This window comes from Nestor notabilis, unplaced genomic scaffold, assembly GCF_000696875.1.
Source record: "Nestor notabilis isolate BGI_N333 unplaced genomic scaffold, ASM69687v1 scaffold2976, whole genome shotgun sequence".
Taxonomy (NCBI): Eukaryota; Metazoa; Chordata; class Aves; order Psittaciformes; family Psittacidae; genus Nestor; species Nestor notabilis.
Genome location: NW_009934177.1, coordinates 107,748 through 133,457, shown reverse-complemented (window position 1 = coordinate 133,457; position 25,710 = coordinate 107,748). Strand labels below are relative to the sequence as shown.

At 37.8% G+C, this 25,710-nt stretch overlaps 1 protein-coding gene across 1 annotated transcript in view; it reads left to right on the top strand.

The window, feature by feature from the left end:
* The window catches only part of TMEM163 (transmembrane protein 163), a gene marked incomplete at its 5' end in the record, with an annotated part of 95,209 nt that overhangs the window by 32,447 nt on the left and 37,052 nt on the right, over nucleotides 1-25,710 (top strand). The window contains 2 exons of the mRNA XM_010017198.1: nucleotides 21,296-21,339; nucleotides 22,437-22,528. Of these exons, the coding sequence (XP_010015500.1) occupies nucleotides 21,296-21,339; nucleotides 22,437-22,528 (136 nt within the window). The remainder of the gene's footprint in view (nucleotides 1-21,295; nucleotides 21,340-22,436; nucleotides 22,529-25,710) is intronic.

The window sequence follows — 25,710 nt, the reverse complement described above, 5'->3', positions numbered from 1 at the left end:
TTAAAGCAGCATATCATCTTGTGCCAGCGCATGCTATGCTTGTAAGCTTGCTACTTTCAATTATAATCAACTTAATCACAAAAAAGACTAATATTGTGAGTCAAGATTTTATAAATTTCTTAGTATCTTTATTCAAGTGATAATAATTAACCTGCTTATATAGAATAAGAGTCCTAGTAGAGCAAATTTCGGTCTGCTTCCCACTAGCTGCTCCAGCCCTGCACACACCTTCTTTTGTAATTTGCACGTTTGCAGTAGGTACAGGTTTTCAGATGTAAATCAGATAATCCTCATTAGATGAAAATTGGGCATTGCAATGCAGTTTTAGAATAACCCTATGACCTTTTCCCCTCAATCCAAATCATATTATGGCATAGACAGAGACCGCCACACTATTCAAACAGTAGACAAGAGATAAATCTGATGCAGAGGCACATCCTTTTTATTCCAGAAGGAGCAGGTGTTGATTGAACACGTTTGCAGAATATCCCTTAAGCCACGCAGCTCTGTTTGCAGTACTTGCTTTTTCTCTACAGAGAACTGATAGCTCTATTTAAATGCTACAGCAGCCACGAAAAGTGAGTCTAAAAGAAAATGAGAAAATGAAATGTCTGTATTTGTGCCTGTCTCCTAAAAAAAAAGTAGGGAATGATTAAAGATGAGTCTAATCGTATTTAATGCATTTCCTTCTAGGTCATTACAGCATTGCTGTGTATTTGCAGACAATACCCTGCTCCCCAGTGTCATCTTATTTTGGAGTATCTGTATATAAGTAATAGAAAAACTACATCTGTTATGAGGTGTTACTAGAAGCCCCATAGTCTCTGTATGGAAAGAAGAGCACAGGATAGAGGGCTTACGTAAGAAGCTTGTTTCTGTTGTGGGTAAAGGAACTGGTGGGGATTTACTAGGGTAGTTGAAACACAGTGTCTCTAATGTTAATAGTCATCAGTGTCTGGTGCAGTATGTGCGCTCCCAATCCCATGAGCTACATTTAGTCCTAAATAAACTCATACTTGTTTTGTGCCAATGCGGATGGAAATTATGAGCTCTGTCTGCAAAGACATAAGTCCACCCTGTAGAAGATAACCCTATAAAAATGATCAATCAATATGAAAATCAGTGATGTAAGGTAATATCAGCATATGAATTGGGTGCCAAATTTGCATTGTAATACTTACATGAACATCTTCATAGGCCTTTGCAGTGGAAAAGTACAGTTTTTTTTCTTTTTTTTGAAGGGCTGACTGCTCCTTTTTCTCTTTGTTTATTTGTTCTAAAGTGTCTTTAAAAAGAAAACTAGGAAGATCTAATTTATTTCTAGGTTTATCTGAAACACTTCTATGAATGTAGAATTGAAAATAATGGAATTGCTATTACAGGTTTACATGTACATGATAGTAGAAGCTTTACCCCGTCTATAAGCGTTTTTACTATTCTCAAGTGCAGAATGCCCTGAGAACTTGGCATCCTGTTTGTGCTTTGAAACTCAGCTAGAGACAGGTGGGAATGTTGTTATCCTAAGAAATTTTTCAGTATTTATGAATAATAGAAAAAAGGTACAAAAATGAAAATATTAAAAGCTATTAATTGGAAATCTCTACAAAATGTTCACTTAGAATATTGAAACATTTAAAATTCTTTTACTTGACCTAGCTTAAGTTTCTTCATGGAAAATAAGTTATTGTGGAAATCTCATTTTCAACACACATGAAATTTAACAAATTTTCTGTCCTGAAAAACTGATCTTTTCTGTGCTCAACGTGCTGAGAGCCTTACTATACTGCTTTCCATTAAAAATATTAACATTTTGATGGGTTGGGCTGTTGAGATTTTTCAGTGTTCAGTGAATAACAATATGACTAATGTGTATATTTCTTCCTCTAATAAAACTGAGAAGGGGAATACTGCGCCCATTCCACAAACAATAGCTGCATGAGATATATGAAAGATTTATGTTCATTTATACAATATTTAAACAAAGAGCACTTCCCAGCATGGGGAGATGTCAGTGTTGTCATGGTAACAGCTGAAGATGTGTCATAGATGGACGAAGCAGAAGTCTTAAGCTTACCCAAGCTGGGGCCAGCACCTCAGCTATTGTTTTGAAGCAACCTAACCAGCTGAATGTTGCTTCTCTAGTTTTGCTTTGGCAGCATTTAGTGGATTAGCTGGCTTCAGGCAGTTGAGTTTGAAGACTTTAAGTCTGTATACAATTCCCTTTACTTTCCCTCATTTGAAGCATTTCCTGCTGATGACAGAAGGGTGGGACTTGAGGAAGGATCTGCTGGTGATGGATATTGACAAGTGTGATTATTCTTTTTTGATCTTTGGCAGTTTAGGCCAACTCTACTTCCTCCAGCTTATCCTACAGACAAGCTCAGTATTAGCAACATTTTGTATTTCTGCAAATATAGTACCTTGCCATATCTGTCAGCTCAGTTTTGTTTGCTTTCCCTCTTCCCAGTGTCTTTGTGCCTACATATACATAGAAAAGACACGGAAGCATGTTTCACTTTGCTAAACTGGTACTTTTCTTTAGTTGGAGGATGTGTAGAAATGACTAGTTTGCATTTGTTTTAATCTTACATGAATTATGCTTGTACTTGATTGCAGTATTCAATATTCAGGAATATGTAGGGACTGAGGGATTGATTTGGGTCAGGTGCTTTTGCTGTTTTTCATTACCTGAACAACTTTGGAGGTGATGCTTGTTCTGCAGGAGTTACATAAGCACATATTCTTATTTTTGCTTTGCTTTTTGGAAGTTTCACATTCTAATAATGTAGTTGTGTGTCACAAGAATGTGTGTCACGTTGCAATAAAATCTATAATAAAGAGAGGATCTGCATCTTTAAAGTAACATCAAAAATATATAATTAATTGACCAAAATCTTTGGGAAATCAGCTCATCTTCTCTGCAGGACTTGCTATGCAGACATTTCCTTGTCTTTATAACATTTTTCATAACCTATACAAATCTGTGTAATAATACTATCTAGGGTTTTCATTTGATGCTCTTTCTAAATAGTTTTATTTAGCCAGCATTTCTGGTTGTAAAATAAAAGGTAGTTACATATTGTTCTTCAAGGTACATTACTGTTTCTTTAAGAAGGAAAGGGCATTTTCATTATCCTTGCTGTCATAAACTTTTAGGTGGATTTTGAAGTGTTTCTTTCAAAGTTCTAAGGATGAACCAGTGTGCTTTAGTTTGACAATTTTTTTTTTGCCTATGGATCAGAATTTTTCTGGATTTAATTTTATAAGGAATTGTAAATATTCTCAAGTTCTCAAGTTGTTGTGGAAGAACTAATGAAACATTGGTATTCAGGTATACGGCTCAAGTGATGCTGGAAGAGTGTAAGTGCTTTCATTTTGTTAGATTAGATTAGCTTCAAAAATAAGATATTTTCTTTGAAGATCTTTAGAGCTTTGTAGTGAGCTACCTTCAAGAGTGAATTAGGCCATTGATTCACTTTTAATAGGTTTTAATGCATTTTTAGCAAAGGTTAAGAAAGCCACTTATGTAGGTGTGCATACTTCTTATGTGAAAAGTTGCCCCAAGATCCCTCTTGGATCTTTCATACTGTCTTGTGGCTGATACCTCAATGTATGGTGTAGTACTGTGTGCCACAGAAGAAAAGTGGACTGCTTGTATTCTACCTGGTGACTGATCTTGAACCATGACTCTTCCTTTTCTGTCATATAGTTATAAAAGATGCTAATGAGGACAGAAATAAATAATGATTTTCTTTGAAAATGTGTGCCTATAAATATATATATAGCATAAAGATTGGTTTCTGTGTCATAAGGGCTTTCTGGCATTAGGAGATGTTATTTGCCTTAACTTATTGCAAATTCATTTTACAAATACTATTAGGGCTAACTGTCTATACTATGTATGAACAGAATGATCACCTCTTGTGTACAAAGATTCATTCCTTGCTGTGCAATGAATTTCAGAATTGTGCTAAAGCCCTTTTAAGATTTTATGTGTGCTGTGACTAATCTTATGGTTTCCATCTGAAGCAGCTGTGTCATTCCTACATCCTACCCCAGAGGAGCCTCAGCTCTAGCTCTGAATGAATCTTTTCACCCTCACTGTCCCTTTCAATCGCTTTTTCTTTATTTTATTGTTTCGTAGGATGAAGAAGTGCATGGCAGGCTAGTTTTTAAAAAAAATAGTATGCAAAAGTAAGTTACTTTATAAAGATATTTGAGAAGCTGTTACAAATTCTTATTTGAAGAAAGGATACTGTCTCTGCAGTATTTAAAAAATATATTTACAAAATAATGTTTTCAATTGTAAGTATTCTTGTATCCAGAAATATCATTGGTCGTGTAATCTTGGCACTTTCTATGGACATTTTTGGACTTCTTTATCACACTCTGCTCAAAATGGGGAATTTTTAAATTTAGGCTGAGTGTTATGAACACAGTCAATTATATGAAGGCTTCAAGTGATATAAATAAATAAGCATGTCTTAAGAGTCCAGTTCACTCCAATTTCAGGTTGTGTAAATTTACAATCTGTTCTTATCTGCTATGTATGCAATCAAATTACCATGAAATATACTGCCAGATGAATTTATAAGACTCCAGAACTCACAGTAATTTTCTTTGCATAGTCAATAAAAAATAGCTGGTTCTTTCTACTTTCCAGAATTAAGCTACTTTTCTCATATGACATTATTTAATGTAATAATATAGCCTACTTGTTTGAATGTTGCAATAATATCACCTGATTTGATAGTTGACCTGCTTGGGGATAGAGGAAAAATGTTTGTTAGATCCTTCTGTAACTCCACTACAAAGATATCTAAATTCTGTGCTTGTACATATTAACTTCAGACAATTTACGTTAGTTTTACACTGCCAATTTGAGTCTCAATTTTCTTTTAAAGTGGCTGAGTAAACTTGCTGCAATTTCTTTTCTGTTTGATGCAAAGCATATTAACGTTGCAAATGGCTCCGACCACTAGGCGGCTGGAAAGAAAAGTTGAGTAAGAGCAATGCAGGGAAAACAATATAATAACTTGTAAACTTAAAAGGGTGTCTAACGTGTGAGGGAGCCTGAGAGGTCATTGAAAGCAGTGAATAAATTAACATAAGTAGAGCTGTAATTGAATACGAAGTACCTATTTTGGCTTGGAAGGCTTTGCAAGAGGAAAATCTTCAGAAGGCAGCAGGCAACTGAAATCGCTCGGGGCAGGGTTGTTGTGTCATTAAGGTGCATCAGGCCAAGAAAGTTCAAAGCTAAGGAAGGAAAGCAGTAAGTCTGGCTCAGTGGGAATAGCGAGCAAGACATCTTTGGCCAATATGAAATGTTTACATAGTGTTAGAATTCTCAGCCATTGCAAAATCTATCAGTTCTAGTAAGTTAATCTCATATTCAAGGATCAGGATTGGTGACTACAAATTCAGACCGCTGGATTTTTTAAATACAAGTCCAGCATTGTGGTGTTAGGAATTCTAGGTATCTGCTTTTATAAATAAGTATTCTTAATGTGATTTACAAATGAAAAAAAAAGATGCATCATTTCTCTATGCATGGAGCCAGAGAATAACTAGATACTGGCTGATACTCTAAAACTGATGCAGATGATGAAAATGTGTATGTTTGGTTTTTTTATTTTCAATAATCTGAAGCAATCTTTTAAAAAATGTGTCATTGACATCAAAAATCTTTAAAACTCTTGGTGTCATGGTTGTAAAAGACATGTTAGCCCTCTTAAATTTAGCTCCCTTTTCAGAAGTGCTACTGGCAGAAAACACGATTCTGTATTTTCATGTTTATAATTTCAGAAAAATTAAGTCAGGATATTTTAGATGGCTCCAGGGATTGATTGTTGGTGCTTGAGGTCTTCTACTGACAAGTCATTTAGATTTGCAAGTCAGGTACATGTTAACTCTGCTGTAAATATTCCCTGTATACTGTAATGTAGAAATTTTCTTAGTTTTGAAGCTGTTTCATGGAAATAGTAAGTCTGTAGAACAGAAGAAAGCAAAGAAGAGCAGCAGCAAAAGCCCTTTATACTTTAAAAGAAGAGGTGTATGCTGCTTGAGATAAAGGGTTTTATCCTGGGAATACATTTCTGACACTTGTCAAGAGTTTGCTCCTTGGAGTAGTTTGAGTTTTATTGACATGTTTACATGTTGTAAATAACAATATACAACTTTGTAATATCCTCGTGTCTATCCTTATATTTTTTCTGATGCTACCTGGACTATTTTTTGTCCAAATAAATAAAGCTTATCTTATAGAGACAGGATCACAAGTTTTCTGTTGCTTTGATCAGAATTAGCAGTAGATTTGTCAAGCCAGTTACTCTAAAGTTGGGCAGAGGCGAAGTGGTATGGTATGTCAATCATTTACTGGTTTTTCTTTCAGTTTTACAACTCTGTGTCCTTCAGGGAAGCTGTTAAAATCTTCCTAGTCTTGTGAATTGCTGAGTACGATTTCCTACCTGTTACCAAGAGTGTGGAATTGGAAGAAAACTTTTAACAGTTTTAAAATGTTTTTCTTAGAAAATAAGCATTACATTTAGAATTATTGCATTAAAAAGCTACTAATAAAGCTTAATTAAAAAAACCAGAGCAAAGGAAATTTGCTTTTAGGACTCACATTTCATTGTAATTTTGACTTAATGACTTAATAGCCTACGGCTATCTTAGTATGTTGGGTTTGCTCTCAAATTGTGTACTAAGTCTGACTGCAGTGCTATTTTGCGTGTGTGTATCGGTGTGTCAGTGTCATCCTTGCTAGAAGAAAATTTTTATATTACAGCACTGAAGTAGGATTGATGACAGGCTTCTTCATTGCGGCCCTTAGCAATAGATTGTTAAGATTAGCACACTGTCTGAGGAAGAGATTTGTCTGAAGGGCCTGCAATTCCTTCCTACAGTTAAATTCATCAGAGAGCTCTAGACAGTTGCTTCTCTCCCTGGAAGTTTTGTTTATGTTTCAGCCTGGACAGATAAAAAAGATAACACAGAGGATTTCCTTTTTTTTTTTTTTTTCCCCTCCCTTTTCGTCCTGACTTTTGACTTATTTAGCAGAATTGTCTATGTTTTGGTGTTAAGAACTCAATGCTGAGTGAAATTTGAGTAAGAAGGGTGAATTTTCATTGTTTGGTATTACAAGAGCATTAATAATCCAGCTCAAACTTTAAGTTTTTTAAATCCAAGGAGTCATGTGAGAAATAAAGCAAGAGTCTTCTATCTTTTAGGTTTGAGCTGAAATCCTGCTAACAAAACGTACAAAATATCTTTTTTGTTAAAAAAGCATGGACAAAGCATGGCCAGCAAAGAAAGAATCTTCTGGACTTGCACACTTTAAAGTGTATTTGGAAATAGAAAAGAGTAAAATTATTATACAGGAGTGAACCAACATGACCTCCATTGAAGACAATGCTAAAATAAAACTAAGCGGATAGCTTTTGCGGAATAAGAGCTGTAGGGGGTGCCTATTTTAAAGATTGATACTTGTATGACTTCCTACCTTCTCTTTCGGGCCTGTGAAACGGCCTTCATTTAGAAGCAATCACCAAACGTCATTTCATCTGTCCTTAGAGAACTCAAATAAATGGTATTAAACATCTTGGATCCTAGTTTCATTATTTATTTTGTGAGCAAACATCTTTTGTCCCGCAGAGCTCTGATTTGGGTGCAAGTCAGTATGTTCATCAGTTTGCTTACACACAGTGAATAGCAATATATGAGCTTGCAATTTCCTCCCTTCTTTATCAATACTTGCAGTTACTTGCATTATTAAACTACTTGGTGCAAATAAAATAATCTTCCCTACTAGAGATAGGAATGTTAGTTAAATGTCACTTTGTTCAGAACCCATCATATCTGTTTAACATCTTCATTGGTGACATGGACATTGGGATTGAGTGCACCCTCAGCAGGTTTGACAATGACACCAAGCTGTGTGGTGCGGTCGACATGTTGGATGGAAGGGATGCCATAAGGAGTGACCTTGACAGACTTAAGAGGTGGGCCTGTGTGAATCTTCTGAAGTTCAAGAAGGCCATGTGCAAGGTCCTGCGCATGGGTCAAGGCAATCCCAAACACAAATACAGGCTGAGTGGAGACTGGATTGAGAGCAGACCTAAGGAGATGACTTAGGGGTGTTGGTTGATGAGAAGCTCAACATGACCCAGCAACGTGTGCTTGCAGCCCAGAAGACAACCATGTGCTGGGCGGCATCAAAAGAAGTGTGACCAGCAGGTTGAGGGAGGTGATTCTTCCCCTCCACTCTGCTTTTATTAGACCCCACTTGGAGTAGTGGGTCAGCTGTGGGGCCCCCAATGTGAGAAGGGCATGGACCTGTTGGAGTGATTCCAGAGGAGGCCATGAAGATGATCAGGAGACTGAAGCACCTCTCCTATGAAGACAGGCTGAGAGGGCTGGGGTTGTTCAGCCTGGAGAAGAGAAGGCTCCATGGAGACCTCGTAACATCCTTCCAGTGCCTAAAGGGGTCTAGAAGAAAGCTGGAGAGCAAGAGCGCATGTAGTGATAGGAGAATGAGTAGTGGCTTGAAACTAGAATAAGGAAGATTTAGATTAGGTATTAGGAAGAAATTCTTTTCTGTGAGGGTGGTGAGACCCTGGCACAGGTTGCCCAGAGAAGCTGTGGCTGCCCCATCCCTGGAAGTGTTCAAGGCCAGGTTGGACGCAGCTTTGAGCAACCTGGTCTAGTGGAAGGTGTCCCTGCCCATGGCAGGGGTTTGGAACTAGATATCTTGAAGGTCTCTTCCAACCCGAACCATTCTATGATGCAATATGCTGAAATAGGTGATAAAAATCTGCCAGTTGGTCTAATTGAATAAACAAGGTAACATTTTCAGTCATGTCTTGCTTTCCAGTTACCTGACCATAGAAATGAGTTTATAGTTTAATTATCTAGGTGATAAACTGCCACAAACTATCTGACAACAACATAAATGCAAGTAAGGGTTGATAGGACTGAAATAAAATTAAATAATTAAAGTACTTGCTGATTCAGAACTACCATAGTTGTTTGAGCTTTTTTAAAGTTTATTAGCAAAATTGACCAGTAGAATTTATTGTGTAAAATTGTGACAGTTTTCCTAATTCACCCTTAGCTCCAGGATAATTCTTCCATGTTTGAATTTCAGTGCTTTGTCATATATACCACATACAGGAATTCTGGAACATGAAGACCAGTAATGGGACTGCAAGTAATTTTGCATTTTTAATACTGCAGATTCTTGGAGTGTGGAAATGCCGCTGGGAGAATTTTACAAGTTTAAGATGTTAAATGGCAGAAATTGAACTCTTCATTTATTAAAATTGAAGATTAAATGGGAGGATTTAATGGGGTATGGGATAGCTTATTACCTGTTTGGTGGTACATAGAGGTGTCCTTAGAATGGTGCTGAACCCATTTATCTCTGGCCTCCTCCGCATTCACGTTCAGGCTCTTACATACTAAAACAGGCTGCATGTATACAGCTGGAGATGTCCTCTTCCACAGTCATTTGGGATAGCTAAAATTTTTCACACCTTAAAGCAGTTTGAAATTGGAATTCAGTTTTTTTTTAAGTGTCTGTGTAAAGCCATGTTTTTAAGTTTCTCCACTAATTCACTGAGGTGTTTGTTATGGTTTGCATTCTTAATCTCACTTTGTAAAAAGAAAGTCTGTGTAATTGTGCTATATTCTGGCAGCCTGTGTAAATGTATTTGGCAGCTTGTTTTGGTTCTGGTGCAGCTCACTACACATCTAATTAAAATGGGGGTTACCGTGATATGTGTCTTGTCTCTGAAACTGATACGGATGATGAAAACGGCTGTGAAGATGTCTAATTATTTTTCAACGACAAAGCTTGTCAGTTGAAATCTTCCTCACTTTTCGTATTTCTGAAGTCATTAAAATGCTCAGAGTACAAACATTTAATATGAGACTAGATGTCATGAGTGTGAATTTCTTCTGGGCTTGTCTTTATGTATCATGTTCCATTCTTTGCATATTGAGGAGAGCTATGCGTAGAGAAATTAATATAATCCTCTAGTTTTCTTTTTATTATTTTGTTGTTATGATAAGGAAAGTCTGTCAAATCTTTGAACTATTACACTCCTCTCTTGTGTTGTTCCCGCTGATTATAAAGGGACTCACTTGTGCCATTAGTCATTGGTAACTGTGGAAAGTTCTGGGGAAAGTATCAGTCCTTGTACACAGAAGAGCTGGGTCCAGAGAAGCAGCTTGTGTTCTGCTGTGTGGGGCAGATCCTCATCGGATCATTATCTCTGGCTTCCAGGTTAGAGTGGCCATTCCTTGTCCCAGGAATCACTGAACCAGGCTCAGGTGTGGATGGGCTCCAGCCAGGGTAGCAGTCTTAGATATCTAAATCATAAATGTGTATGTGCAGAGAAGTTATTCTAATTTCATTTATCCTTCTCAAGAACAGCACTACAGGACTTAATCACCTGTTAGTTGAGGGAGGAACCAGACAAAAATACCCAGGAAAGAGCAAAGCAAATATCTTATTTTACTTTCATTCCTTCTGACAGATTTCCTGTTGTGTTTATGTGGTTTTTGGAGAGAAAAAAGAGATAAATTATTACCTTAGATTTTCTTCTATTTTCTTTTCTTTTTTTTTTTTTTTTTTTTTTTTTTTTTTTTTTTTTTTTTTTTTTTGTTAAGGTGAGTGTCAGCCTGTCTGTATGCTTTTCCTTTACATGATTTTGTAGTTTTTTTTAGATCTTTCTCATATTTATGTTGGGTGTCTTCATTATTGGGCATCCAGCCAACAATTTTTGGTGAACCCAATTTTGGGGGGTTCCAGATTCAAAGCCTTTCAAAATTATCTAACCCAAGGGATGCTTAAAATAGTCACCTTTGCATTCATGGGTCTCACTGCATTTGTGTTCTAGAGTTTTGCAGGACAAAAATGATCTTGTAATAACCCTCTGATGAGGGTGCACTAGTCACATCAGTTTCAATAATTATAATTACATTATACTAATACAAGTTAAAGGGCAATACAAAATTATTGTGAATGTGAATGCTGGGTTTTTTTTCTGCACTTGATGTGCTTCTGAAGAACTGCTATGTTTCTGTATAAAAGGAAATCTTTGATTTTTGGAAGTCTGTTGAAATAATTCTAGTATAAAAATAGAGTATCTTACAACTGTTAAGCTGTGGAGTTGCCATAAATATCACACAGATCATTTCTAATTGGTTTACCATTTTCTGTGAAGTTTGCATTTCTAAAAGTTAAGGCAGTGCTTTGAGAAAGTGAAATATCATGGGAGGCAGATCATAATACTAAACGGTTTATTTAAGTAGATTTTCAAGGTGCCTGCTGTCACTCTTCACAGAATTACTGTGAAGATGTTTCCATATGGTATAATGGTTTTCACTGTGTAATAACATCCGAGAGCGTGGAAGTACTTACCTCCCATTTTATAGATAGAAATCCTAAAAGGGAAGGTTTAAAGATTTTGTTGAAGGTTACTTAGAAAGTATAATGTGTGAGACTGTGCGAATCACCCAGACCTAGGTGCCATTTCAAGCACTTATACTCTCTCTCCAGAGTCCAGTTGTTCTGGCTATTAAATTTGTTCTGGACCTCTGATTTTCAGATATCTCCTAAGATCCATGATTGACTTCTGTTTCTTGATCTGTTAAACAGGGAGACTACTATAATTGTTTCGTTTGATTTCTTTTTTGAGATACTTGTAAATATAGTTATATGTCTATAATGTCCTTGAAAAATACAACTGTCTCCACAGACATACTGAATGAAAAAGTTAAAATCCATCAAATCCAATAAAATAGATTCTAATTTATTTGGAAAAACTTTTTATTTGGTAAATACAAAATTTTTGCAATTCATTACTACATCCATTGAGCTGCTTAAAATTTTGCTGAAACTGTAGGAAAATAAAAAACTTCTGGTCAAAATCTGTGTATTGAAGTTCAGCTCCAGTGAAAGTATTATGTGGCAAATCTGTATTTGTTTATAACTAGAAAATTCATCTGTGTTGTATTGTGGATAGCAGATACTAAGAAAGCATTCTTAGAGGTAATGTGGAAAAGTGAGAATTTAGCTAGTGCTTTTGTGGAATTTTGTGGTTTTAAATGCCTACTGTGGCTAAAATGTGTTTCTTTTATCTAAATTTAAAGAACAGCATGAAGAATTCAACTTGAGTAAGTCTTAAACTACTTTTTTTTTTCTTATTATTTTAGATCTATATTTAAGGTACAGGATAGATGGAATACTACTAGAAAATAATACTATACGTGGCATAGCTAACTAAATCCTCTCTTCATCTAAATCCTCTATGTTGAACTTCCACCAGCCAATTTCATAGAATCATAGAATAGTTATGGTTGGAAAGGACCTTAAGATCATCTAGTTCCAACCCCCCTGCCATGAGCAGGGGCACCACCCACTACACCACACACTAAATTATGTTGCCCAAGGCTCTGTCCAACCTGGCCTTGAACACCTCCAGGATTGGAGCATTTACAACTTCCTTGGGCAACCTATTCCAGTGCCTCACCACCCTCACAGTAAAGAACTTCTTCCTTATATCTAACCTGAAGTTCCCCTCTTTAAGTTTAAAGCCATTACCCCTTGTCCTACCACTAGAGTCCCTCTGCAGCATCCTTGTAGGCCCCCTTCAGATACGGGAAGGCTGCTATGAGGTCTCCACGCAGCCTTCTCTTCTCCAGGCTGAACAGCCCCAACTTTCTCAGCCTGTCTTCATACGGGAGGTGCTCCAGTCCTCTTATCATCCTCGTGGCCCTCCTCTGGACTTGCTCCAACAGCTCCATGTCCTTCTAATGCTGAGGACACCAGAACTGTACACAACACTCCAAGTGAGGTCTCACAAGAGCAGAGTAGAGGGGCAGGATCACCTCCTTTGACCTGCTGGTCATGCTTCTTTTGATACAGCCCAGGATACGGTTGGCTTTCTGGGCTGCAAGTGCACACTGCCTCCTCATGTTGAGTTTCTCATCAATCACCACCCCCAAGTCCTTCTCCGAGCAGGGGTTATACTGTGGTGTGATTCAAGGTATTTGGAGCTGGCTGTATTTGTCTTGAACCTGAAATATCAACCAGTGAAATAGTGTTTGTATACACCATAAAGGCCTGTGGTTTGAGTCTTTGTAGCATGCTGAGAATTAGGTTTTATGGTGCTGGGCAATTATTTATGTTTCTTAGAAGTACTTTCAATCTGGACTTGCTTGGTTTTTTTTACAGCAGCATCGATGTTTGTTTTGTTTTGTTTTATGTTTTGTTTTAAACCCCTAGGTATACCATAACTTTGAAAACACAATTCACAATCAAGTTCAGCTTTAAATAGTAGCATAAAAATAGGTGGGTCATTAAATCTAGATAATCTTCATTTGGATAGAGCGAGTTTGAAATCTTTGTCACTGGGCTTTAGAAACAGCTGTTGAGAGTATCTGATATCACTCAACATTTCTGGTTGTTGGTGGCTTTTTTACTACTTATTACCAAGGTACTACTTATTCTCTGTCTATGTCCAGGGCCTTTGGTTTTAGAAACTAGTTTCAGGCTCAGTAATACAAAACCTGTGGACTGTAGGTATATATAAGCTGCAAAATTTTCCCCCTTTAAGTGTGCAGTTACAGGTATTTGCAACATTCTAGACCCTTTCAGTTGTTATATTTGGAGTTGGGGAATCGATAATACATAGTTTCATTAAAAGACAATGTGCTTTAGTGTCATTGCACTGGGTTATTTGGGTGATTCAAGTAACCCCATTTGAAATATAACAGATTAAGCTATGCACTGTGTTCAGTTGCAGAGAGTTTGCATTGTGTACCTAGAAGGAAAACTAGTATGTTTCGTGTAGATCTTCAAGTTTTATTATTCCTATTTTTAAATGCAAATGTATGGATTTAGTATCCTGATAAAGCTCAACTGGAGCTATGACATATGGGCCTTCTTTTAGTTCCTGCACCCTGGAAAGCCAAAACTCAACAAAAATACCACTTCTCCTTTTTTTGGAGTTATTTGTGTTCTTTTTTTGAGATGATCTTGTTTGAAAACAGAAGGTTGGCACTTGACAAAGGAAGCACTGGAGTGTGTGAAGCAGTGGGGTGCTGGGCAGGAGGGGTCCTGTTTTCTCCCAGCACTGGCACTGCAGTGCGCGGCTCTGCAGTGTATACTGTAATATTGCTTCTGCTTTTGAGTAGCACTGGAAAGTGCTGTTAATGCTGCCTGTTGGAGTTGCCTGCTTTCATTTTTTTAGAAAAGGCTTTCCCTAAACAACTGGTTTCTTTTGTTCATTTTTAGCTATGCTTTTGATGTACAAAATTGACTGACTTTTTTAGTGTTATACTCACTGAAGAATGGCAGTGAAGGCTTGTTATATGCAGAAGATATTTCAGCAGCTGCTAAGAGAGAGCTCAGGCATTATTTTTTCTGAAATCAGGAACAGGTTTACCCTTACCCTGTGTGTGTGTCTTATCATTCTGTGTTTGCTTGGGGTACTTTATATTACTGGTACATTCTTGGGGACTGTCTACTGTGTACTGTAGAGAAAGTTTTTTCACTGTTTTCTCCACATGGATAGTTTTGTCATCATTCGACAAGTTATATCTAGAGTTTGTAGTAGGATTGTTTCATAGTTCAGGATTATGTAGTCCTGCTCAGTTGCCCAGTCTGTTCTGTGCATTTGTGGGTCATGCCAGTGGAGGCATGGGTACTCTTTCAGTAGTAAATGGGAAAATGAAAGGAAATTAAACATAAGTGAATTTCCAGAAATTCCGGAAGTGAATCAGGAGACTAAGTAAGCTTAGGGACTGGATTGGTTTGCTGTTCTTTGAGATTGCTACTATTGATGAGCACCTTGGTATAATGAACAATCAGTCTGGGAAAATGACATCCATTCAATACTGTGAATATTTAACTTCTGAATATTTAACTTCCGAACTTTTACCATGAGGCACAGGTGCAGTTGTAAGATGAATTTAATCAGAAAATGTGTAAACAAAGGGAATTAAGGGAGAACTGATGTTTAATTCTTTGCAAGAACGACAAAAGTAGGGGTTTTTTTTTTAAAAAATCTGAAATGGAAACATTGAAAAATGAATTAAGATACAAAATCCTCAACTCAGAGATGGTATATTTTTTTTTCCCAACATGTCAGAAAACTGGAAAGAATTGTTTGGTTTAAACTAAAAGGAAAACTTGTGCACAAAGCCCTGAAATTCTACCATTTCTGTAACAAGAAATGAGGAATATATTCAACTGATACACACTGTTGTATTTCACCAAAGTGCATGAAGTTATGGAAGTGTGCAGCTGCTAAAGACCATAGCAATAGGTTAAACAAACAAAACAAACCCAAACTGAGTAATAGAGAAGAGAGGACAAGATATTCCTGGAATGCTTTACCACTACTAATTAGCAGCATTTGTTACCAGACTGAATCTGCAAAGATATTTAGGATACCTTGAGGGTTTTTTTTGTTACAGAAGTAGTACATTGTTATTAAATAATAGTCACTTGTTTATGTCAAAGATCTCAGTGCTTTAAAAAAAAAAAAAAAAAAGAAGGAAAGGTAAAGCTGTTTAATAGTTCTGGTGGGGTTGCATTTTCTTTTTGAAGGAAGGGAAGTGTAAATCCTAGGTTCGTTGGCTGTGTTGCTTTTGTATACATTTAGAAACCAGAGGTTCCAGCTTCTAGTCCAGGGGGTATTAGAGACAGACTGGAAGATAGATTTACTGTTCTTTACCTGTTGATGCAATTATAAACTGGGAAATGAGCTGGAGATTTTTTATAGGTAGGGTTGGTCCAGTTTTGCCAATGACTTTGCAATAGAAATACGGGTGTGGGAATATGACACTGATGGATAGCACTGGGTTTCCCCACGTAGATTAGGTGTCTGGCAGGCTTGTGTCTGAGGAATTGGATGTTGAGCAGCCATTTGTAGCTGCTGTGCTGAATGCAGACATTTTGAACATGTGCATAAAAATCCTCAAATTTTGCCCTACTAGAATCTTGGGGAGGGGAGGAGTGTCTGGGGAAAAGCATGTGTACCTATTGGTCCTGGTAGCTTTTTTTACGAGTATAAATGCTATTGGAGTCATGTCTGTTCTTTGCCTTCAGTTGTTGTGAGGGAATTTTAGAAAGTATTACTCATTTGTTTTTCTCTTCTTGGAATGGATTTATTTGGAAATATTTGTTGTAACATTAAGTTTTGATGTTTTATCAACTCTGGGCAATGAAAACAGACTGTATTTCAGTTTCTCTTCTGATTCAGCATGATTTCCAGTTCCTCTTTCTTGTCATTCTGTAAAACCTGCAAGATATGCATGGTAATTTATGTAGAAATAAACACAACATTTTCAGTGTTCAGACTGCCTACCTGATTTCTGCTAAGTGCAGGTCATGTACTTTGAAGCTATGATGTTTTATGTCCTGACATCCAGGCGAGTCTTTCAAAAAGACTAGTTTCAAAGCAAACATGATGGAGTGATTGCCCCATCAAGAGGAACTTCCTAAAAATAGTTCTTCCCTCTCTGAGTAGGTATGAGGAGGTTTCCATGACAGATGGGGGAGCTGTTTGTATGTACCATCTCTTGTTTATAGCCACACGTATTCCAAACAAATGGGAAACCTGAGGCAGAGTTAATTTCCTGTCCTATTTCTTGCCTCCTGTGTTTGTGCATAATGGTACCAGGGTGCTCTCCGAATGCAGTGAAGGAGATGAGAGGCCCACAGTCACTGCAGGCTTCTGTCTTCAGGAACACATTTTAGATGGATCATAGCTGTTTAAGGCTGGTGTAAAGCTAGATGGCTGAAGAGTTAAACTGGAATGATTTTTCAGGGTTAGAGCCCTAGTGACATGATTTTTCTGAGGCACATGGAAATGAATAAACCCCTTATTTTGTTGAGGGTAGAATGTGTGGAAAATGAGGTATTTTTCTTCATTTGGAATGAATTTGGAAGGAGTGTAGGAATTACAGCAAAATCTGACCTATAGGTTGGCAGACTTCACAGATTGATGTTGCTGTGCAGGTTGAGGCAGTGGTAGATTTGTAGCTTACTGTCCTGGCTCTATTTTTAGTATCTGCTTGCAAGTTCCATTTACAAATGTCAGGAAAATGCATTAGGATTATCTGCTTCATTGTAGAGGTAATAAAATGCTGTCCAGTTTAGCCAATAAAATAATTAAAAGCAGGCTCCCACGGTCATGGCAGTGCAACTGCTAAATGTATACAGTGGCTCCACAGGATTTTTAAGATGCATATTCTGTTCTTTCCTCATTGCTTGTTTCCCGCCATTGTACTGATTGTGCTGATTCAATATGAGGATTAGTTTTTAATTGTGGGTTTTTTTTGTTTGTTTGGGTTTTTTTTGTCTTTTTTTTGGGGGGCGGGGGTATGTTTTGTTTTTACATGAGAGGCTCATCTGAGAATAACTGAAAATATGTGTTGAGAAAGAGGAGGGTGAGGGTTCAGCAAAAGCTCTGTGATCCATTTCCTGCAGTGCCGGACATTGATACATTGCTTCTGGAGCACAGCAGTGATTCTGGAGGCAAAAGGAGACTACTGGTTATTCGTTTGCACAGGGATTTCAAGTGCTTGGATGCTAAAAACTGCTGAGAACACCTAGAAGTCCCTTCAGCTTCAGTGCCTAGAATGGGAACCAGTTGTCATCTTTAGAGGATATAGTCAGTCTGTGGCAACCTGTATTGAGAGATATACCCTGTAAGCCAATATTAATAGAATCATAGAATGGTTAGGGTTGGGAGAAACCTTGAAGATCATCTAGTTTCAACCCCCCTGCCATGGGTAGGGACACCTTCCACTAGACTAGGTTGCTCAAGGCCTCATCCACCCTGGCCTTGGACACTTCCAGGGATGGGGCAGCTACAGCTTCTCTGGGCAACCTGTTCCAGTGTCTCACCACCCTCAGAGTAAAGAACTTCTTCCATATATCTAATCTAAATCTTCCCTCTTTCAGTTTCAAGCTGTTTCCCCTTGCCCTATCAGTAACTGCCCTTGTAAAAAATCCCTGCCTAGCTTTCTTCTAGGCCCCTTTAGGCACTGGAAGGCTGCTCTAATATCTCTCCAGAGCCTTCTCTTCTTCAGGTTTTCAGGAACAATGCCAGCTCTCTCAGCCTGTTTTCATAAGAGAGGTGCTGCAGCCCTCTGACTACCTTCATGGCCTCCTCTGGAATTGCTCCAACAAGTCCGTGTCATCCTTATGTTGGGGGCCCTGCATCTGGACACAGAACTTCAGGGGGGGTCTCATGAGAGCAGAGTAGAGGGGTAGGATCACCTCCCTCGACCTGCTGGCCATGCTCCTTTGGATGCTGTCCAGTACACAGTTGGCTTTCTGGACTGTGAGCGGACATTGCTGGGTCATGTTGAGCTTCTTATCAACCAACACCCCGAAGCCCTTCCCCTCAGAGCTGCTCTTAATCTAGTCTCCACTCAGCCTGTATTTGTGCTGGTTGCAGGACCTTGCACTTGGCCTTGTTGAACTTCAGGAGGTTTACACAGGCCCATCTCTCCAGCTTGTCAAGGTCCCTCTGGATGGCATCCCTTCCCTTCAGCGTGTTGACTGCACCACGCAGCTTGGTGTCGTTGGCAAACTTGCTGAGTCCATGGTCGTGTCACTGACAAAGATGTTTTGCAGCACTGTTCCCAATGACAACCTCTGAGGAACACCACTTGTCACTGGTCTCCAGTTGACATTGAGCCAGTTCCCTATCCACCGAGTGGTCCTTCCATCAAATCCATACCTCTCCAGTTTAGAGACAAGGATGTCTTGCAGCACAGAGTGCAATGCTTTGCACAAGTCCAGTTAGATGACATGAGTTTCTCTTCCCTTATCCACTAATGCTATGATCCTGTTGTAGAAAGCCACCAAATTTGTCAGGCACGATTTGCCCTTAGTAAAGCCATAGTGGCTGTTACCAGTCATCTCCTTTTCCATGTACCTTAATATAGTTTCCAGGAGGATCTGCTTCATGATCTTACCAGGCACTGAGGTGAGACTGACAGGCCTGTAGTTCCCTGGGTCTTCCTTTCCTTTTGCAGTTGAGTTCTCTGCCATAGAGCCTAGACTCATGGACAAATGTCTTGTTTACACTGGGACAAAACCACTGGTGAGCTTTTCGGCCGAACTTGTCAGCTAGAAGTATTAATGAGCTAAAGTCAAGGCTGAAGGTGCTTCAGTGTTGTTATTTGACTGAAAGTCAAATAGGTTTTTCCCTTTAGAAAGCCAGTATGTAAATAAATAATATTAAAATACTATTTTCTACAGTGCTAAAATGGTCATTACTACTTTTATTATGGCCTTGTACCACTACAAGTTAGTACTGTAGGGTACCAGTCCTTGGAAAGTCTTTCCTCCAGTCGTATTCACTAGCTAGCAAAAAGGTTTAAGCAGACTTGCGGCACTGTTAGTTAATACTTGTTTTTCATTACTGTTTTAGATAGCTCAGGTGAAACAGATTGTGTGTTAGTGCTGTGTGTGTCACTGTGTGTGTGGATATTCGCTGTGGTAGAATACATAAAAATAAAGACAGTTCTCTCATGTTAAAACCTTATGCTGTAATGTATGCCACCTAGAGCACTCTTAAGGTGTGGCTATCTGTATGCACCTCATCACCCTTAGAAATTATATATTCATTTTTAAGGGAACCATAGAGTTAATTTGATTTAAGTTTGGATTAGAGTGGGGAGAAAAGCTGACAACTTAATAAAATCTGAGTAGCTAATTTTACTACAGAGGCAGGCTAGAAGTAGGAGTAGAAGTGTGGCTTTGAACTGCAAAATATGAGAGCAGTAATGACAGGAACATTGCAAGCTTGTGTGCCTGTGAATGCCCATACTTTTTTTTGGTGCAGCTTCTGTAGGTTTTGAAACTGTCCTCTAAGGAGGCATACAATGAAGATTTGGTATGTAATACATTATTATGCAGTGAAGTGTTCAAATCTGTAGCTGGATCACTGCAAGCTAGTATCAGCTTGTCAAGTGCGGCTCTTGCCAGGCAAGTCTGACCAAGAAATATAACTTCATTTTTCACCTAGGAGTTGAAGTGTGGGAAATCATGATTTAACAATGAGAGGGAGGTGTACATCCATACTGTTTCCCATTTGAGAAAATGGGAATCTGGAAATGAACTTGATGACTTCTCTATGTCAACTATATTAATAAAGTCCAAATATTTGTGATGTCCAGCATACTTGTGGCCACAGTTAGGTCTTAGATCAATATGAAAAGGGTTATTTTTTCCAAGATTTTAATTTCTGTTTATCCAGATAAGTGCCACAGAACCACAGCTTGCTGTTACTGGAAAGAACAATCAAATCATAGGAGCTCTGTTCTGCCAAGCTGTTCTAATGAATACTGGAATACTGAAAACTAGAATTGTGTTTGGCAGTCTGAGATTGAGAAAGTCATTGATGGGTGTGGTTCTTTTTTTTAGTTCAAGTATTTTTATTTTTACAAAAATGTATTTATCTTAGTAAGTTAATATCTGTTCATAGAAGAGTAATAAAATTAATCCTTTTAGGCTTTATCCCAAGCTGTCTTAATACTGGAGCTGGAGTTCTGTGTGTTTTATTCAGGGAGCACAGGTTCAGTTAGTTGTGTTCTCACTGGATAGTCTGCAAAACACAGCAAGTAGGCTGGAGCTGCTCAGTGCCTGAGAGCTTGACACAGCCACAGTGTTGTTTTTAGCACGTGAGAGTTTCAGTTTGATGAAGTCGCATCTCCAGAAAGTGGTCTCTTCTGTTGCTGCCTGCTTCTCACCTGATGTTCATCTGGCCTACTGAAAGGTACCTGCCACATTACCTCCTAGAATTTGGAACGGTGAGATAGCAGAATTAGGTTGCACAGAGTAAAAGTGATGTTAGACCATTTTTGAAGTCTCATTTATTTTTTTGAGGCAGTATGCAGTCAAAATTGGAGCTGGCAATTTTTTTTCCTACTAATGATTTTTCCATTGGAAATAACTATGATGGAATTCGAAGCAATTCTTGGGGCTGTGTGAATTGCTGTTGGGATTTTTGTCAAAAAGGTGGCAGTCAAAAAGTCTGGATGGGCCTTCAAAGTTTTCTGTCAGCCAGTTCAGATGGACTTTTGTGCCGAGCCAGGGAGCGCTTTGAGAAATGTTAAGTTTTCTGAGAGTTCGAAGTTTGGTTAGGTGATTCTAGTGGGAACTAAGCCCATATGTTGAAAATAGTTTTGTAATTCTTGGATGAGAGAAGAAGAAAGGATACAAAAAAGATTTAAAGTGATTCTAATAATATTTCCTTTCCTTTAGCTGTCTCCGTAATGAGATACAGTGCATCATCATTTGGATTTGCTGTAAGTAAAGATACAATTTAGATATTCTCTTACCTTTTTTCTTCCTCTCCCAACATAGAATACTGTATTTTTTTGTTAAAAATTCATGACAAGGTGTATGAAGTCAATGATGGATTAGATAAAATACTGTTGAACTCACACCTAGTAAATGAAAGTAAAGATGCTTTGGTTATACTTTTTCAGTTTCTGACTACTAAGCCTTAAATTGGAGTTAATATCAATGCTTACATCTTGTCATCGATAGCTGTTATCCACCAGATATGTTTTTGATATTTTTGTTCTACAAAATCTCTCATCTTAATCAGTTCCGTTATTTAACTTGAGCCCAACTCTGAAGTTCCCTTCTGAACTTTGTGTATCCCTTTTCCTGTTGAAGTCTATGGTAAAACTCCAATTGACTTTAGGATGACAGCTTTCATCTCTAGTAGTTGCCCTGACTTTCCTGATCAGTGACAGAAGAAAGAACTCCCCGAACAAATAAAATGACTGATGTAACATAATTTATCTTGCTTTCAAATTTGGAGGTTATATTGACTCTGTAGAAAGTTTGACTTAAGGATGAATATTCTTGCAGTGGACAAGCCTGGTTTTTGGTGTTACCTGCCATCATGTGTTCATTAATTGGAAATACAGACAAAACCTTCTATTTCAGAAAATTAATGACTTTGCCAGAAAAAGAAATCCTTGACAGGCATTTTCAAACACTGTTTCTTTTTTTTTTAAGAGTCTTTGTATAAGAATTATATTAATATTTCAACTCTTATGGTGCCACAATGGCAGACTGGTGGGTTGGTTTTTTTTTTCCTTAATTTCTCTGGAGGTGATGGATTAAAATAGAAAGTTTTTCTCTGGAGGTGATGGATTAAAATAGAAAGTTTTTAATCCCTTGATTGACTTCCTGAGCTCTGAGGTGTATAATTGGGCAATAATACATGGCAAAACCATGAAGATTAATGTGATAAATGTAAATTCTTCTTTCATTAAAATGGTTTATTTGAAGCTGCTTTCTGCCTGTGCAGCAGGATAGGAAATGCATTACCACTAGTACAGGACACATTTAATGGTCCACAAAACAATTGACTCTGTATCTCTTTCAGTTCGACGCTACCCTGGATGTTTTGTCTTCAGCGATAGTTTTGTGGCGTTACAGCAATGCAGCTGCTGTGCATTCTGCACACAGGGAGTACATGTAAGTACACTTAATTACATTTGGCTTTGGTAGAGGCCTGTAGAGCTTTTGCTGTCAAGCTGTGATGCTACATGTTCCAGAGCTTTGACAAAAAACATTTTGTCATGTCAGTAAGTATTCTTTCCTTCTGCCAATTTACTGTTTGGTCCCAAACATGCAGCCTTTCCTTAGGCAAACCTCCCTGTGATTGTGATTTTCAGGTTTTTTTGTTAGCCAAGATAGTAATTGCTAGGGAGTCACATTTTTTTTTTCCCATTACAATCTGTAATGGATTTTAAAATATTTTGTTTTGCATCTTACTCCATTAATCTTACTAGGTTATGTTTTTAAAATTGATGCTTGTATATTTGTGCTTCCCTTAACAAGATTGGAATATGAACCCCTTCTGTTTGAATGTAAATCACTTCAATTGCTAGTGATATCACAAGCTGAGATTACAGAACATCTGTGAAGATTGAGACTGTATTAGTGATAAGATAGTAGGGTGACACAGTTTATTATAACTGCTATACAAAGAGCTAGACACACCCTTTTTGTTACAGAACTGTCACTGTTTTGGTAAGTAAGAGTGTATCAATACTTGTATATCTTTTTTATGGAACAAAGTATATGCTTGCAAAGTATGCATATTTAATGCTTGCTATATAGCTCCTATGGAAAAAAGTCTTTAATTTGCAGTGCAGTATTGATCACATTGAAAATTGTATTCTGCATCAGTGTTCATTGTGCAGCATTTCTATTGGCAATGCATGTGGTAACTGGGAAGATCAGCTGGAGATTGGCTCAAGAATTATTCAAACTAGCGCACAAGGAAGATTTTAATCTCCTGCTCAAATTTTGGGTACATCTAGATGGAGAATTGCAGTACATTTGTCTGCTTTGGTTTTGTTCTGTGCTGCCGTTGCTCGCAGTATCCCATCTGGCTTGTTCGAAGATAGTTAAACTATCTCCTGGAATGGACTACAGTTTTGCAATAAGGAAGTACCTTCTACAAGAAGGGAAGCCTGGTGAAACTCAGCTACATAACTGATAGGATCAAGTTTAAAAAAAAAAAAAGTGGGGGAAAAAAAAAAGTCACACAGAGGGGGACTGTAATTTGTCTTCATAGTCCTTCACTAAAATCCAAGAAAACAGTAAGCAGTATTCTTACATGCATCATACATTAACTCAGGCTCATGCAACAGCTTGCCGGTGCTGTGTGTTCCTTTTTGGCAGGGCTCCATGCATAACAGTTTGGAATAAAAGGCCAAAGAAGATTGATGTGACATTGATTCATAAAAATAAATCCAGAAATATGTGATTAAAATTAGTCTTCCTGCACAAATTTGGAGATCTTAACAGATATTTCCTGAGTATCTTGCTTTTGTGGGCGTCCACAGAGATTCCTGTCAACATTCAATTAACATATTTTTGAAATCTCCTTCTGTTGAGCTTTTTCAAGTGAACCTTGTAAAGTACTTTATAGAGAAAATAAATCCCAATAGAAAAGAAGCAGCAACATATCCCTACGGCTAAGCCAGTAAAGTGAACAAGCAAAGCAGCAGACATATTTTTCTGCTTTTTATGCTCATTTTTAATTTGCTTTCATGTAATCCCTCTGCTTTACATAAGGCTAAATTAAGTCAATGAATTACTTGCCATGCCCTCTAATTGAAGACAGCTAAGGTTGCTCGATGAGATCAGTACTGCGTTAAAGAGTGTTACCATATGCTAGGAATATGAATCACTGGATAAGCAGTCTGATTATCCCTCCATTTCTAGAATAGACAGGAAAATCATCATGTACTGACAAGCAAAGAGATGGTCATGTCTCTTAAGGCAGTTCTTACTGTGTCAGATTTTTGAGGGAGACACACTTCTAATTTCCTGTTGTGTTTAATCAACCTCTTGCTTGAAAGACTGAATGTAATTATTTTTCCTCTGTGCTGGGAAAATGTTTCATGACACCTCTTGGCTGCTTGCTTACCTTGAAATCTTCGTATCATATGTGCCTATAAGCACACCTGGTCTTTCACAGTCCTTGTTTTGTGCCAGTGCTTCAGTGGGGAACTCTGCTTTCATACTCCCAGACAGTTTGGTGAAATTTGTGTAGGTGCTTAGGTTACGCTGTGTGTTATTCCTGTTTCTGTGTGTCTAGCCATACTTTGCCTTAGTGCCGGAGCCTTAGTGCAAGACTCTAGGTTTCTGCAAAAGCGTTACTACTGTTTACCAGAATAAGGTGTTCCAGAGTGACTTCAGTTTAGTTTTTTACTTACAGGTCTGTTTTTTATTGGTTTAAATATTACATTTGTCTGTGTATCCTAACATGTCTGAAAATAACCTGAGTTCCTTATGAAGGCCAAGTGGAATTGCCAGTTATGTATTGCAAATTTATAAAACTTCCAGTTTCATAAACTTGACAACAAGAGGTTGAGCCAACAAGTGTTGAAATCAGTGGAAAGCCTCTCATGGAGGAGCATTATTAGATCAATTCCTAACTGCTGGATGTTGTTTAGAGAGAACATAAAGATAGAATGAAAAACAAAACACCAGAAAGAGACACAGATAGTACAGTCTGACTCAGATTGTGCCATGAATTAAATACTTAGAATAAAACGCTAAGATGTGAAAGAACTGCGTAATCTTACTTAAGATGTAGCCATATGGAAGCTAAAGATGCAACATTTCATGCGCTGGTACTTGGAATGAACTGTACAAAACTCCTTGCTGTGCCAAGTCCTGCTAAGCTGAACCAGTGTATTTCCATTTGACTTCAGGGGAATTGTAATGCTGAAACTATCATCTGAATTTAACTCAGTTGAATGGGTTTCATTTTTACTAGAGCATTTGATTTCTCTCTTTTTCTGGGGCAAGATGAGAAGGTACTCCCTCAGTGTACATATGACCAGAGTTACACAGTGTACCTCTTTGTTGATTCTCACAGTGGTTCATGTGTAGTAACTGTGACATATATTTTAAGTTGCCTCTGCAATTTGCTCTTGAAAATTCCTTGGTACTGATGGCCTGAGAAACTAAAGCTGGCAGGCTTTTCAAGTCTTTTATTGATGGGAATTTTTCTTAAGTCATCGTGGAAAGGCGTACCTGGTTATGTTGAAGGTATATCTAAATTATGATGCAATTATGACATATTTTATGTTTTATTTTTAAACATACCAGGTGGTTTTGAAAGAATAATGAATATT